The sequence below is a fragment of the Pygocentrus nattereri genome, chromosome 4 (assembly GCF_015220715.1).
Source record: "Pygocentrus nattereri isolate fPygNat1 chromosome 4, fPygNat1.pri, whole genome shotgun sequence".
Taxonomy (NCBI): Eukaryota; Metazoa; Chordata; class Actinopteri; order Characiformes; family Serrasalmidae; genus Pygocentrus; species Pygocentrus nattereri.
The window spans coordinates 50,234,805-50,250,656 of record NC_051214.1 but is presented as its reverse complement, the minus strand read 5'-3'; the positions used below and the strand labels follow the sequence as shown (position 1 = coordinate 50,250,656).

Below are 15,852 nucleotides of genomic sequence, written 5' to 3'. Positions count from 1 at the left end.
AGGCCAAGCGATCTGTGGCTTCAGTCGTCGCCAAGGCAAAAAAACTTGTATGGGAGGAGTTTGGTGAGGCCTTGGAAAGTGACTTTAAGTCGGCTCCGAAAAGATTCTGGCAAACCGTCAGGCGACTCAGAAGGGGAAAGCAGTGTGCCACTAGCACTGTATATAGTGGAGATGGTGTGCTGCTGACTTCGACTGAAGACATCACTGGGCAGTGGAAGGAATACTTTGAGGGCCTTCTCAATCCCACCCACACGTTCTCCAGTGAGGAGGCAGAGTCTGGGGACATGGGAATAGGCTTGTCCATTACTGAGGCCGAAGTCGCTAAGGTAGTTAAGAAGCTCCTTGGTGGCAAGGCTCCAGGGGTGGATGAGATCCGCCCTGAGTTCCTCAAGGCTCTGGATGTTGTGGGGCTGTCTTGGCTGACACGCCTTTTCAACGTTGCGTGGACATCGGGGGCGGTGCCACTGGATTGGCAGACTGGGGTGGTGGTGCCTCTTTTTAAAAAAGGGGCCCGGAGGATGTGTTCCAACTACAGGGGAATCACATTCCTCAGCCTCCCTGGTAAGGTCTATGCAGGGGTACTGGAGAAGAGAGTCCGGCTTATAGTCAAACCTCGGATCCAGGAGGAGCAGTGCGGGTTCCGCCCTGGTCATGGAACACTGGACCAACTCTTCACCCTCTCCACATGTGCTTTGTGGATCTGGAGAAGGCATTCGACTGGGTATTCTATGTGAGGTGCTTCAGGAGTACGGGGTACATGGCTCTTTGATATGAACCATTCAGGCCCTGTACAAACAAAGCCGGAGTTTGGTTCACATGGCCGGCAGTAAGTCAGACTCGTTCCCAGTGAGAGTTGGACTCCGTCAGGGCTGCCCTTTGTCACCAATTCATATTCATAATTTTTATGGATAGAATTTCTAGGCGCAGTCAGGGGATGGAGGGTGTCCCGTTTGGTGACCTCAGGGTCACATCGCTGCTGTTTGCAGATGATGTGGTCCTATTCGGGACATCAGGCCTTCAGCTTTCGCTGGATCGGTTTGCAGCCGAATGAGAAGCGGCCGGGATGAGACTCAGTACCTCTAAATCCGAGACCATGGTTCTCAGGCGGAAAAGGGTGGAGAGCCCTCTCTGGGTCAGGGATAGGCTCTTGCCTCAAGTGGAGGAGTTCAAGTGTCTCGGGGTCTTGTTCACGAGTGATGGTACAAGGGAGCGGGAGATTGACAGGCGGATTGGTGCTGGGTCAGCAGTGATGCGGGGTCTTTACCGGTCTGTTGTGGTAAAGAAAGAGCTGAGCCATAAGGCAAAGCTCTCGATTTACCGGTCAATCTACATTCCCACCCTCACCTATGGGCATGAGCTTTGGGTAATGACTGAAAGAATAAGATCACGCATACAAGCGGCCGAAATGAGTTTCCTCCACAGGGTGTCTGGACTCTCCCTTAGAGATAGGGTGAGAAGTTCGGTCACCCGGGAGGGACTCGGAGTAGAGCCGCTGCTTCTTCACGTCGAGAGGAGCCAGCTGAGGTGGTTCGGGCATCTGGTTAGGATGCCTCCTGGACGCCTCCCTCGGGAGGTGTCACAGGCAAGTCCACCTGGGAGGAGACCCCGGGGACGACCCAGGACACTCTGGCGTGACTATATCGCCCAGCTGGCCTGGGAGCGCCTCGGAATCCCCCTTGGAGAGCTAGTGGAAGTGGCTGGGGAAAAGGAGGTCTGGGCCTCATTGCTTAGGATGCTGCCCCCGCGACCTGAACCCCGGAGAAGCGGAAGATAATGGATGGATGGATGGATGTATATATATATATATATATATATATATATATACACACACTGTGTGCATAATTATTAGGCAACTGAGTATTTTGACCATCTTATAATTTTTAGGCATATTTTCTAACTCCAAGCTGGATAAACTTGAATGTTTAATGGATTTAAGCGTAGCAGGTGATGTGTATCTGTGTAATGAGGGAGGGTGTGGCCTAAGGAGGTCAACACCCTATATCAAGGTGTGCATAATTATTAGGCAGCTTTTTTCTTCAGGCAAAATGGGCCAAAAAAGAGACTGAACTGACTCTGAAAAGTTAAAAATGACTAAAAGTCTCTCAGAGGGATGCAGAACTCTTGAAATTGCTAAGATATTGGGGCGCGAACACAGAACCATCAAACGTTTTGTTGCAAATAGTCAACAGGGTCGCAAGAAACGTGCTGAGAAAAAAAGACGCAAATTAACTGCCAAGGATTTGAGAAGAATCAAGCATGAAGCTACCAGGAACCCATTATCTTCCAGTTCTGTCATATTCCAGAACCTAGCTGGAGCATCAAGAAGTACAAGATGTTCAGCGCTCAGAGACGTGGCCGAGGTAAGGAAGGCTGAAACCCGACCACCACTGAACAAGACACATAAGCTGAAGCATCTAGACTGCTCCAAGAAGAATCTGAAGACAGATTTTTCAGAGGTTTTATGGACTGATGAAATGAGAGTGACTCTTGATGGGCCCGTGGCTGGATCAGTAACGGGACAGAGCTCCACTTCGAGTCAGACGCCAGCAAGGTGGAGGTGGGGTACTGGCATGGGCCGGTATTATCAAAGATGAGCTGGTTGGACCTTTTCGGGTTGAAGATGGGCTCAAAATCAACTCCCAAGCCTACTGCCAGTTTTTAGAAGACACTTTCTTTAAGCAGTGGTCCAGGAAGAATCTGCATCTTTCAAAAAGACGATGATTTTTATGCAGGACGATGCTCCATCACATGCATCCAGGTACTCCTCTGCATGGCTCGCCAGTAAAGGCCCCTTCCTCACCTGACCTGAACCCAACTGAGAACCTGTGGGCAGTTCTTAAATGGGAGATTTACATTGAAGGATAACAGGACACCTCTCTGAACAGGGTCTGGGAGGCTATGGCTGCTGCTGGACAAAAAGTTGATCGTCAACAGAGAGCGCTGTAGTTGGTCATTAATAAAAATAATCCTCAAAAATAAGACTTGCCTAGTAATTGTGCACACAGTGTATATATAATGATTTTCTGGATGTTACCAGACATTTCCAAGCCTCTCCTCGAGGAAGTCCAGTATTATATGTAGTTAAAAAGCAGCTCCTGGTTTGACCAATCAGTGCTCAGTAAATTGTGCTCATGATGTAATTGATGATATTAACGAGTCTCTGTGGCGGCTGTGAAGGTGTCCAGGAAAAATATGGACCCAAAAATTCTTGTTACTTTTTATTGTTTTTCTGTTTATTTGAATTATGAATACGACTTTATTCTAATGTATATTGTGATAAACTCACTGCTGAGGTCAACTGGTTAAACATTTGCTTAGATGCCTAAAACTTTTGCACAGTACTGTACATATACATATATATATATATATATATATATATATATATATATATATATATATATATATATATATATATATATATATATGTAATTTGTTAGAGTGAATATACTTAAATATGTTGCACTGATAGGTGCCTATTTCTCATAGCAGTCTTTGTTTGGTGAGCATGGCTGTCAGCGTAAGTCTAATCAAGTGGAGCAGTTAAAAACACTGTTTATGGTCAACATGCTATCAATAACTAGCCGGGATGAACGATCTTGTTGGCCCCATGCTGAGAGTAACCAACAAAAAAATGGTGCATTTACATTTATCCACATGTTTAGTAATGACGTTTATGATGCAAGGCAATATAATGAGTCAAGTCAAAAAAACGTAATAAAAGTTACATTTGGTACTATTAGAGCAGAAATTAGAGATTAAATGTTTGGCACGACACCAGCCAGAGGATTTTAACATCATTCAGTGTGGAAAGGACAAAATGAGGTTCAAGAGAAAAACATTTCTGCTTGCTTGCTGTGCTATCGCTTGAATTCATTCCATGGCTTGGTGGATTTTGAGAGATATGTTTTTGACAAGTTTGCCCAGATGAAAGATTGTCATGGCTCTTGTCTGTTTGAGCAGTGAAAGTCATTGGTGAGTCATTCTGCATTATTACCAGGCATGTTATTCCTAGTGCCTGGAAGGCGATGTATTTCCCTGCTCTGATATGTTAGAGTTGATATGTATTTACAGACCACAATGATCATACACGCTGGATAACTTTGGATTTGTAATGCCATGCTGTATAACCAGGCTGTGAGATCTAATGTCATTATCATATCACTCTTGTTCTCCACTTCTATTCCTGCATTATGCTAATTTGTGGACTTTTGATTTCTTTGATGGAATTCAGAAATGAGAAATGAAGTATCTGTAGTCATTCTAAGTTACATTTTGTATAGGTAGAATTCATAATATGGTTACTCCTTAAATTTTTAGGAGAATACTTGGAATACTTTTGGAATACTTTGGAATATCCAATGGAGACACCATCAGTGCTTGTTTATTTATTTATTTATAGAAATAAGCATATGGCATATAGAACCTTTTTGAAAATGGTCTGTCTATATGAGGTCAAGCTTGTATACTATATAACTACAGAACCATATACAACACAATGTAAAGAACAATTTTAGGATGCAATGTTCTGTGTGTTCATGGTTTTATATAGAAGCAATGTCTTTACCCAAGAACCATATTTCCTAGGCGAGTGGTAATAAAACATCAACCACAGGGCTCCTCAACACTGTGTGCTCCTCCCTGAACTCTGTTCTTCTTATACCAGTAACTGCAGGTTACCGTAGGTACAGCACTAACTGGGCTCCTATGAAATACAGTCTGTGACCTGATGCAACTTTAACAGTTTGGAGCTCAATAATCTTTATAAATGCTTGAATGTACCCGGACGTGTGTGTAATTGATTGCTTTACATGCGAAGCTGGATGTTGTTGTGAGGGGGGGGTGTGAAGAAAATATCCTTGAACCCTATTTAATAAAAGTTTTGTAACAATCATTAGGTTGGAAAAGATTAAAAATAGAGTTATAAACACTAAACTGAGACAGACATGCCTATAAGCATTTAACTGAGGCAGGCAGACAGGGACCGGAAAAAGCAGGCCCGATATTTCCATATATGGGATAGCATGAACTCTACTCTGGACACAAAGCAGAAAGGGTCAGAAAGAGTGAGAAACACTGCCTTTACAGTAGAAGTTAGCTGGGAATGGGAAGCCTAGCTGATAAGGGTTGGTAAGAACCGGTCTTTGAACCAAATTAATAGGAAAGTGTTACAAACCACGGACACAGGGAGGACAGGGAGGCCTGACAAAACAAGGCAGAAAACAAGAAATAAGAAATAAGGGTTCATAAGAACCTGCGATGGACTGGCGACCTGTCCAGGGTGTTTCCTGCCTTCCGCCCGAAGACTGCTGGGATAGTCTCCAGCACCCCCCCGCGACCCTGACGGAGAAGCGGCTTAGAAAATAGATGGATGGATGGATGGATGGATGGATGGGTTCATAAGAAGGCTAGAAAAAACAGTTCTACTAGTATCCAAGGTGATTTCAGGATGTATCAAAAATAGGTGTAGCGATGATCTCACCCCCGGGAGGGGTGATAAGGTCGCTCATCTTTGGGTATAAGATGTAATGTGTGTGTATTGTCTGCACATTTTGGCTTTTGAGGGTCATTTTGTCACATTGGAACTAATAAAGACGCCTTTTCTCACCTTCCAGCCGAACCTGCGGCTGGAGTTTGGTTTTTCATCTGACTTTGACTTTTTACGAGACTGACTCTTCACTTTTCTTTAACTTTTGCAAGAACGCGTTTTCAATCTTTTTAACTCGCTACCCACTTTTTACATTAGAGAACAGATTAAAACCAAAACTTTGATTTAACTTTAATTAATTAGTAACGTTTTTCCACATCGTCGTGAACTTCAGAGCGGGGACAGGGAGCTGTTTGGTCCCGACAAAGTGTTGCAAAGAGATGAAATGCCGCTATGGCTGTCTGGCACCTACCTCATCGCTCAGATCGCAGGGGTATCCCGGCTTGTTCAAAGCTTCATATACTGAAAAGCACAATGTACTTTGTTTTGTTTAGATTGCTTTGCCTTAGCAAGAGTTATTATAGAATATTCTGCCACCAAATGAATTGCAGTCTGGAGCCCTGTGATGAATAGGACCATGCGCTCTGATATGTTTGATTTCCCAACTGTTTTGAGTAACTGATGTAATTTTCCTGTAAATTTTATTATTATTATTATTATTATTAATGTATTTATTTCTGTTCACAACCTGCCTGATTTTATTTGGCTGACAAAACATTAACAATGTACAGGTTCAATAAAATGCAAATTTTATTTCCAGTTATAAAAGAAAGTGGATGAAGAAGCCCCCCCATATAGACAGGGGTGGACAGTAACTGAGTAACTGAGTAAATGTAATTAGTTTCTGTACTTTAGTATTTTTGGTGTATCTGTACTGAAGTTTCTCCGTTCTGGGCGACTTTTTCCTTTCACTCCACTACATTTCAGAGTCTAATATCCGACTTTTTCCTCCTACATTTTGAGAAATCTGTCGTTCCTTTTGGTTTCTGTGTGTATGAAAACGTAACATGTCAAAACGAAAGAAGCGCAAAGCCAGAGCACCAATCAGGGCCCAGCGGTCACTTTGTTTAGAGCTGGTTTTGACCTGTTGGTCATACCGACCCAGTGCAGCACGCGGTTCAACGTCAGCGCAGCAGCGTAAAACTTTGGGAGAGTCTGTTCAACATAAATGATGAACTAACCTAACTTTGTGTAAATAGAGCACAATATAGAAATATGTCCACATATGCAGTCGAGACTGACGCGGCTTTTTTCTGAATTTCTACAAACACCATTTCATTTTATAGTAAATGAGTTTGGGCTGGTTTATGTTTATGAACAGGCGCCTACAGATCAACATAGTAAAGGAGCTCATCTGTGATCCTGAGTTTAAAGCCAGTTTTTATTCAACTTAAACTTGGAACTAAGTTGTAAATAAATCTGAAACTGAAACTTTGCTTGTGTGTAAAAAGTGATTTCAGAGCCACTCGGTTCTCCCTGATGGAAACTGTTTACCTTCAGTGTTTTGTGCTTCTGATCATTTTAATAGACGTCAGCGTCACTAATTAATGACGTTCTATTAAAAGACTGGTTTACCAAGAGAGACGCTGGAGGACTTTCACCTGAAATGAGTTCATGAAGCCAGTCTGGTTATAAAAATGATAACAGGACATCAGAGACAGAATTACTCTTTTAGTACTTTTACTTTATACTTAAGTACATTTGAAGGGAAATACTTTAGTACTTTTACTCAAGTGGAGGTCTAAAGGGAGGAACTTTTAAGAGTGGAGCTAAATCGTACATATACATTACTGTAGCATGTACAAGATCATGATAGTGAAGCACAAACCTGAACACACTTAGAGAAAATAAACAGTAACAGCAGGCAGTTGTGGTTTCTAGAACAAAGCCTTAAATAATCTTGACGTGTCAATTATTAATCATTAATCATTTCTAGGCTGTTCTATTTTTTCATTTTTCAGAAAGTATTACTCAAGTACAACTTCATACACAGCCAGTTTGACTTTATTTGATTCTGTTTGTTGAAATGAAAGTGTTTCAATAGCATTTCAACAGTCATCTCGGTCTGCTGGTGTGGGTGGGACTTGGCTGCCTCTATGCAGTGGGATTGGTTATCTTGCCCATGAAGAGGATGCTCCTGGTGCTCTCCTCCACAATGAAGACAAGGAAGGGTCTGTTGAGGTTCACGGTGGGAGGGATTGAATAAGGTACCATCTCTATGGTGGTGGCAGCAGCAGCTTCTGTGCCCTTCTCATCAACTTTGAGGACGGCCTGATGGAGGACCTGTGGGGAAGTCATGAATCTGTATGAGGTGAAGGATCTCTAGATCTGCAATGCATGTCACAAATGCACTGTACCTTCATCTAGGCTGCATTAAGTTTGCCTACAAGCTTATGATGAACATCTTTAGATTCCTCTACCTTGGAAGCCTTCAGGTTGGTCTCCTCACTGATCCCGGAGAAGTCTGCACTGTCTGAGAACGCACTGACTATTCCCATTTCCTCCAGAGTGTCCGCGAGTGAAAAGGAGGCAGAGATGGAGAACTTGGGCAGGAAGAGTTCCACATAACTGCACAGCAGAACAGAAGAATATTTCAAACTTCTTAAAAGTCACTTTATCACAGAACCATCATTTTGGGATTCTTGGCAACTAGACAAGTAATCTAAAGGTTAGAATTTGAAAATGACAGGATTTATTTTAATCTTGACTTACAAATGATCTACTCCTGAATGGCTGTCTGGCTCCCTGCACTACTTACTGGGAAGTGGTGGTGGGGGCACTGGAGCTTAGAACCTGCATGTTCTTAGCATGGTTTTATTAAAACAATGTGTTTGTTAAGATGCTACTCTAATAATTACATTACATTAAAAACTCAAGTGCTTCTCAAGTCTCTTCCCATTCGGTCCCCTCTAATGGCAAAGAACTCCTTATGGCATAAAACAAAAGCTCCTTATGAAGAGATTTTTGGGAGAGGTTTTGAGTGGTTAGAATCCCCCAGGTAAAACTGTTATGTGATAAATAATGAAGGCTCAGGTTCTCTACTAGAATTACAAGCCAACACAGAGACTATTTTTGCATCATGTATAGTGAAAAGCAGATGTCTCTTAACTGGCTACAGATGGTTTCAAGCAAAGCTATTGAATAAAATCAATGGCTCATGAAATACTTGGATTTCAACCCTTCAAAATTTCTCTTAGTAGGCAGCCTTTAATTACGCCTTTACTGCTGCTGCAATATTGCCAACTCTCAGAAGTGACTGTACAAGATTTGTAATGTTATATGATCAGATTCAGAATCCTTTATTGATCCCAGAGGGCAATTGCAGTTGTTACAGTTGCAACCATTTATGTAAAAGAATAAACACTTTAATAATTTAAAACAAAGAGAAATTTGCAATATGTACACAAGATTTAAGTACTTATGAATATAGTAAAGTGGCGGTGACCGTGATGAAAAAAAAATTAAACATCTAATACAAAGCAGTTCAATTATTGTCCCTCTGAATTATTGCACACAATTATTATTATTATTACACATATGAACAGTTTGGTATTGAGTTTTGTGCAGATGATCCACACTGTGAATCACACACTGAGGGAGGAGTTATAGAGTTTGATGGCCACAGGTAAGAATGACCTCCTGTGGTGCTCTGCGGTCATTTTGGTAGAATGAGTCTTGCACTGAATGAGCTCCTGTGTCTCATCACCGTGTCGTAGAGTGGGTGGGAGCCATGTAGAGGGTGTCAGTGTTCTTAGCCCAGTCCAGTCCTCAGGTCCACCACCAGTTCCTTTGTCTTTGTCACATTGAGCACACCATGCGACAAAGTCCTTCACTGTTGCCCTGAACTCATCCTCTTCACCCCTGCTGATACATCCAACTATTGCAGAGTCATCAGAAAACTTCTGAAGGTGGCAAGTCTCTGTGCAGTAGCTGAAGTCCGTGGTGTAGAGGGTGAAGAGGAAGGGAGAGAGGACAGTACCTTGTGGAACTCCAGTGTTGCTGACCACTCTGTCCGACACACAGTGCTGCAGGTGTACATACTGTGGTCTGCCTGTTAGGTAGTCAACAATCCAGGACGCAAGGGGGGCATCTACCTGCATCACTGTGAGCTTATCACCCAGAAGACCAGGCCAGACGGTGTTAAATGCGCTGGAGAAGTCAAAAAACATGACCCTCACAGAGCTGGCTGGCTTATCCAGGTGAGCGTAGACTCGGTTGAGCAGGTAGATGATGGCGTCTTCAACTCCCAGGCGGGGCTGATAGGCAAACTGGAGGAGCTCCATAAAAGGCTAGACTATGGATTGGAGCTGATCCAACACGACCCTGTCCATGGTCTTCATGACATGAGATGTCAGTGCCACTGGCCTGTAGTCCTTGGTGTCACTGGGTTGCAGCGTCTTTGGAACAGGAACAATGCAGGACATCTTCCACATCATACTGACCCTCTGGAGACTCAGATGTTGAAGACATGTTGCAGTCCTCCACAAAGCTTAGGCTTTAAGCACCCTGGAGACCCCATCAGTAGCCTTGTTTGTGTGGAGTCTCTTCAGTTGTCTTCTCACCTGGTCAGCAGTGATACTCACTGTAGAGGTGACAGTTGGGGAGAAGGGTGGAGGTGGGAGATGGCCCATCACAGGAGGGGGCAGGCTATCGGGAGTGGGAGTGGAATAGGCTGCTAAGGACTGGCAGTAGAGGAGTCAAGATGGGGGAGGACAGATTAAGAGACCCTTATTAATCCCACAATGGAGAAATTTCACCTTCGCATTTAACCCATTCATGAAGTGAAACACAACATACACTCACGCACACCCAGGCACAGGCACAGGCACAGGCACAGGCACAGGCACAGGCACAGGCACAGGCACAGGCACCCCAATCCGCAGCACCCGGGGAGCAGTTGGGAGTTAGGTGTCTCAGTCATGTGCTGTCAGCTCTGGGGATTGAACCGGTGACCTTCCAGTCATGAGGCTGGTTCCCTAACCTCCAGCCCATGACTGCCCCCAAGAGCCTGCAGTGTCAAATCTGTTAAAGAACAGATTTAGCTTGTTGGCCCCGTCTACGCTGTCCGCTACTCCTCTGTTGTTGCTGGACCTGAAGCTGGTGATGGTCCTCATTCCTTTCCAGACCTTCCTCATGTTGTTCTGCAGGAGTTTCCACTCCAGCTTTCTCCTATATTTGTCCTTCGCCTCCGTGATCACTGTCTTCAGTTCCCTTTGGATCGTTCTCACCTCCACCCTGTCTCCAGCTCTGAAGGCCCTCTTCTTCTTGTTGAGGAGAGCCTTAATGTCATTTGTTACCCAAAACTTGTTGTTTGGGTAACATTTAACAGTCCTGATTGGGACAGTGTAGTCCACACAGAAGTTAACGTAGTCCGTGATACACACGAGTCCATCGATGTCCTCTCTGTGTGTCTTACAGAGTCCTGGCCAATGAATTGCCTCAAAGGAATCCTGCAGTGCCTTGTAAGTCTCCTCAGACCATCTGCTCACTTTCTGTGTGGTCACCGGCTGACTCTTCACCCGTGGCATGTACCAGATTTACCAAGTTATGGTCTGACCTACCCAGAGGGGGGTGGGGGGGCAGCTATATGTGTCCTTAACAGTAGCATACAGCAGGTCCCGTGTTCTTTCCTCTCTGGTGGGACAGTCCACATACTGAGTGAAGTTTGGTAGTGCCTTAGCCATATTGACGTGGTTAAAGTCGCCTGATATGGAAATAAAGGCACTCGGCTTTTGCGTTTGGAGACGCGCTATAGTTGAATAAATGAGGTCACACGCTGATGTCAGGATGGCAGAGGGGAGGATGTAAACAGTCACGATAATAGCATGTGAGTACTTGGGTGGCAAATAAAATGGCCCTGAGTCTAACAGCCAACAGCTCAATGTCCGGGCAACAGGTACGTTCCCTGGTCAGCCCGAACAGTCTGGAAGCCATCGATGGAAATGTTGTCGTCCAAGATATCCTGGTGTAGCCATTTATCTGAAAAGCACATTAAACTACACTCCCGGTACTCCCTCTGACTCCTGGCCAGTGCTGTCAGCTCGTCCATCTTAGCCAGCAACCTCACGTTGCCCATGACGACGGAGGGGAGACGCGGCTTATATCCCCTCTTCTCCATAAGCCTCCGCCATCTCCCCCTCACTTTCCCCGTGCGTTGGTTTATTCCCCATCCCCTGTGTGTCCGTCTACAAAGCTCTTCAGGGATGTTCATTGTCCTGGTCGCCATGCCGACCGGCTTCAGTGCGATCAGTTGATCCCAGGTGTAAACAAAGCAGCCATGTTGCTGTGCAGCAGTGCACCAGGAGAGTGAAAGAAGCACTTTCACGGCGAAAAAACAGACCATATAAACAATCTATTAAAAAGATAAATAAAAGTTAAGAAGAAAAATGAAAAAACAAAAATGAGAGCTACTGTAACAGGCAGCATGCACACACGCCCATGCGCACTGTATATTTACTGCTTAGCTTGGTTTTTAGTGAACCTGTTGAGAACCTGTTGAAGCCTAACATAAAGCCTGAATATTACTGGAAAAGCCTGTTGGCCTGATAATAATCTCCTATGATGGTTGTTAAAAAACTATGTTACATCTTTATCCATAAAAATATTTGTTTTTTATTGTCTCTCTTATATAAGTACCCAAAAAAGTGAACAAATAAACATGCTAAATAAAACATACTGCTGAAAACAAACCAGTCAATTGCTCTTTTGCTACCATTCAATCAAAGTTTAATGCTGCCGTTTCCACATTTTGTGTTATGCTAATGCCACACTGGTGTTAGAAGTGGGATCGTACCCCCATGCGGTCTGGAGAGGAATGCCGTTTCCCCAAACTCAAAGACAAATGGTGGAAAAGATTGAACCTGGCAGAGGACGGTAGAAGACAAAGCAGCACAGAGAGGGCAGGGGGAACACATCCCATGACAGAACACATCCCACAGCAGAGAGTTGGGGCTCAACACACACAAGCAGCACTCTCACATGTTTATGGTGTGTTGGTTAACGGAGGAAACAGAAAGCAGCTGTGGAAGTGTAGAAGCTGCAGCTTGTTCCCAATAGCATAAGAATGGACCCTGCAAGCTGTGAGGTGTTCTGCCACAAGTGGGGAGGAAGTCTGAGTTCTGAGTCTCTTCATTGCTGGAGAAGGATACAGCCCTGAGAGCCGGACTGGGGGCCTTTAATCTTTTGTATTATTTATTTTGATATGAATATTTCCAGTGTGCTTTTTTTTTCAGTAAATGAATTCATGGATTCTAATGTAAACAAAACAAATTTACTCTTGCTTCCAGCATGTCATACCCAATACAATTTTCCAATAAACAACGATAACATGATTTCCTTCAAATATATAAGCAATAAATTGACAAGAAATAAAATAGGAAATGAATGTTACTTGTAGGAAGTTTCTTTGTAACGTTCTTACTGAAATTAAAAGGCTGGTGACTGAGGTTACCTTCCATGTAATTTGTCATGCCAGTACTTGAGGTGTTCCTTGTTGATGTTCTTCTCCAGCTCCTCCATTTTTCCCTCATCAGGTAGAACAATCATCATGGAAGTGTTGCCTTTGTAGGGGACCATGATGATCGAAGTGAAATTCTTCCAATCCCTGTAATGCTCGTAATAGCTTTCTTTACTCATCATGTCCACCGTCACTGTGGTGTTCTCATCCACATGGAACTCGGCTTTTTTAGTGTATTTTATGTTAAAAGGCTTTTTCCATTTACCTTAGAGGGCAGAATTCAAGGCATGTTATCTTATAGTAAAACATGATATAATTGAGAAGGACATTGATTTCTGATGGAATGTTTAGGTGTCTACTGTACCTCTGAAATATATAAAGTTGATGAGCATCATCACAGTGTCTGGGTCCAGTTCCTTGACCATGTCAGTGATCATATCTTTGGTCTTCTTGGCGATGTACTTGTTGACTTCTTGCACAGCGACTTCAGGTTTGGAGAAGTCCACACTGAAGGCCTCTCCTTGGTAGTAATGCTGAGCATCCTTTAGAAACTTGTCTAGAGGTTTGAAGCCTTCTCGGACGGCTACAGCACTTCCTGCCTCCAGCAGCATGGTGTCCTGGCTGTGGCTCAGCATGTGAAGAAGGTGCTCATAACCTTCATTGACCTGATCAGGAGTGAGAGGGCTGTAGCCCAGGGTGCTGAAGATCTGTGAGTGGGTTTCACCTTTGGCTCCCAGGGCCAGCATGGACAGAGCCATGGAGATGCTCAGTGGAGAGAAGAAGATGTTCTTGCCTTGGTATTCTGGATGGGCGGCCAGCTTCTTGTAGAGCGAGAAGGTAAAGTCAGCATTGTGAGGGGCGAGTCTGCGGGACAAGTCGTCATCTCCATCGTGGCTGGGGTGAGGTTCATCCTTGCCATGGTGGAGATGTTTGTGGTGATCTGCTGAATGGTCCTCATGATCATGTGGGGCCGCCAAGGACACCGTCAGCAGGAGGGAAACCAGGAGGCAGAAAGAGATCTTTCCACACATTTTATCTCCTGGACAGAGAGAAACACACTTATTCTGTATTTGAACAATAGAGCAGGTTGAGGCTGTATTTTGATATCTTTCCAGACTGCAATGCAATGTAACTTTCTTTCCCTGCACAACTCCATAAAAATAACAGTAATGTAAAAGCCACAGTCTGTAACGCTGCTGTTACTGTCATCACTCTGAATGAAGGTCTAGATGAAAAAATGCTGTGAGTGAGAACAACAATGCAGTAATCCGTTTGGGGGCTGAAGAACAAACAATCAAGTTTGCTTAATGAAATATGATTTAATTTATAATCCACACTCATGTACACATAAAGAATAAAAATGAATTGAATTACATCACAAAAGAACATTGTAATTAGAAATGTTTGCAAAGAAATGTGTAAAATTTTTGTTGGTCGATGTATCATTAAATTATAAACGTAAAGGACAGCAGCTCTAACGGAAGAGAAAGATAAAAAATCAAGAAAACGGAAATACGGGTTTTGCTTTTTTTGGACAGTGATGACATGCTGAGCTTTTAATTTTTGATATATTTTACATTTAGTTTATTTGGGCATCGAGTACAGTGCAGAAGTTTAAATTAAATAATAAAAAGATCTAGATCAAACACTGACCTTCTCAAATATTCAGTTACATTTTGGGGAAAATGTACAGTGTTGTTAAAATAAATGTAGGTTTAATGTAATAAATTCTATATGTTAGATGTTATTGATTAGTGAAATAATGTTACTTACATGCAGGGAGCTCTCAGCTGGGGTGGAGAAACTGATGGAACAGAATTCTTCAAATGTAAACCTATTCTCAAACGCAATGCCCCAAAGACCATCGTCCACCCACACCGTCCACCCCCTAACCACAAATCTATAACTACTGTTTGATTAAGGGCTTCAAACAGTGATGCAACATGAAACAGTTGCACACAGTACCAGATAAAAGTGCTGACACACCAAGTCTTTATGTTAGGCCCCCTTTGCCTTGATGCAGGGTTGAGATGTAGTGAAATAAGTGCAGAGAAATGTATTCAGAATACAGAAATTCAGTCTTCATGTTATGTTTTGTACAGGCAGAATTCAGAACCTTTTACATTTGTACGATTTTTTTTTGCATGATACACATTAATAAATAATAATCCAAAGTAATAAAAAATTATTAATACAGAGCAATAATAATAAATAGTTACCCACAAAACATAAAAATACAAAGCTTCTACCTGTCGCTGCAGGTGAGTTAATTTATTACTCTCAGATGAATCATTTTGGTCTTGAGCCCTGATGAATATGCGTGTTTGCTTTGTGGGTTGTTTTTGTTCCTCTGTAGGTTTAGTTCTAGTTTGTTCATCTTCCTCAGTGCTTTTGTTTCGTTGTTTCCGCTTTGCTTTTTTCCTTTGATTGACTTTCTTTGTTTCTTTCTTTGTTTCTTTCACAACGGACCTTTACAATCTACTTATTTCAGCAAATTAATTATTCTACAGTCTTACAAAAGATGGTTCTTCAGGGGTTCTTTAGTAAGGACAGTGGTTCTATATAGAACCAGGCACTCAAAGAACCATTTGCATGATTAAAGGGTTCTTTACATGGTGAAATGGTTCTTCCATGTGTTGGATATAGCCCTTTAAAGCACCGAAAACAGTTCTTCTACCGTTACAAGCTTGATATCATAACTATAGCAGAAACGTTTTTGGTGCTATATAGAATCTTTTTCAAAAAGGTTCTATTTAGAACCATGTGCAACACATTCTCCATCAATCTGAAGAACAATCTAAGATTAGCTCAGCCAGTGTGCGTGTAAGTTCCTGTAGTTACTGACTAATAAGCCGTAGTATGTAATAAGCCTGAGATCTTAAGGGATTTACAAATAAATAGCCTTCTGACT

At 43.0% G+C, this 15,852-nt stretch overlaps 1 protein-coding gene across 1 annotated transcript; it reads right to left on the bottom strand.

Annotated features, from left to right (window-relative positions):
• Nucleotides 1–7,471: 7,471 nt before the first annotated feature.
• Nucleotides 7,472–14,807, bottom strand: LOC108417373 (alpha-1-antitrypsin homolog). Its single transcript, XM_037537699.1, has 5 exons — nucleotides 14,715–14,807; nucleotides 13,306–13,980; nucleotides 12,936–13,206; nucleotides 7,906–8,053; nucleotides 7,472–7,768 (listed from the first exon to the last, which is right to left on the bottom strand). The coding sequence occupies exons 2-5, from the start codon at nucleotides 13,970–13,972 to the stop codon at nucleotides 7,580–7,582; spliced, it is 1,275 nt and encodes a 424-aa protein (XP_037393596.1). The 5' UTR covers nucleotides 13,973–13,980; nucleotides 14,715–14,807; the 3' UTR covers nucleotides 7,472–7,579.
• Nucleotides 14,808–15,852: the final 1,045 nt, after the last annotated feature.

Coding starts and splice junctions, on each gene's coding strand:
- LOC108417373 (XM_037537699.1), bottom strand. CDS start 13,972: ATGTGTGGAAAGATCTCTTTCTGCCTCCTGGTTTCCCTCCTGCTGACG. Junction 8,054..12,935: donor CATGACAAATTACATGGAAG/GTAACCTCAGTC, acceptor TCTGCTGTGCAG/TTATGTGGAACTCTTCCTGC. Junction 7,769..7,905: donor CCAACCTGAAGGCTTCCAAG/GTAGAGGAATCT, acceptor ACTTCCCCACAG/GTCCTCCATCAGGCCGTCCT.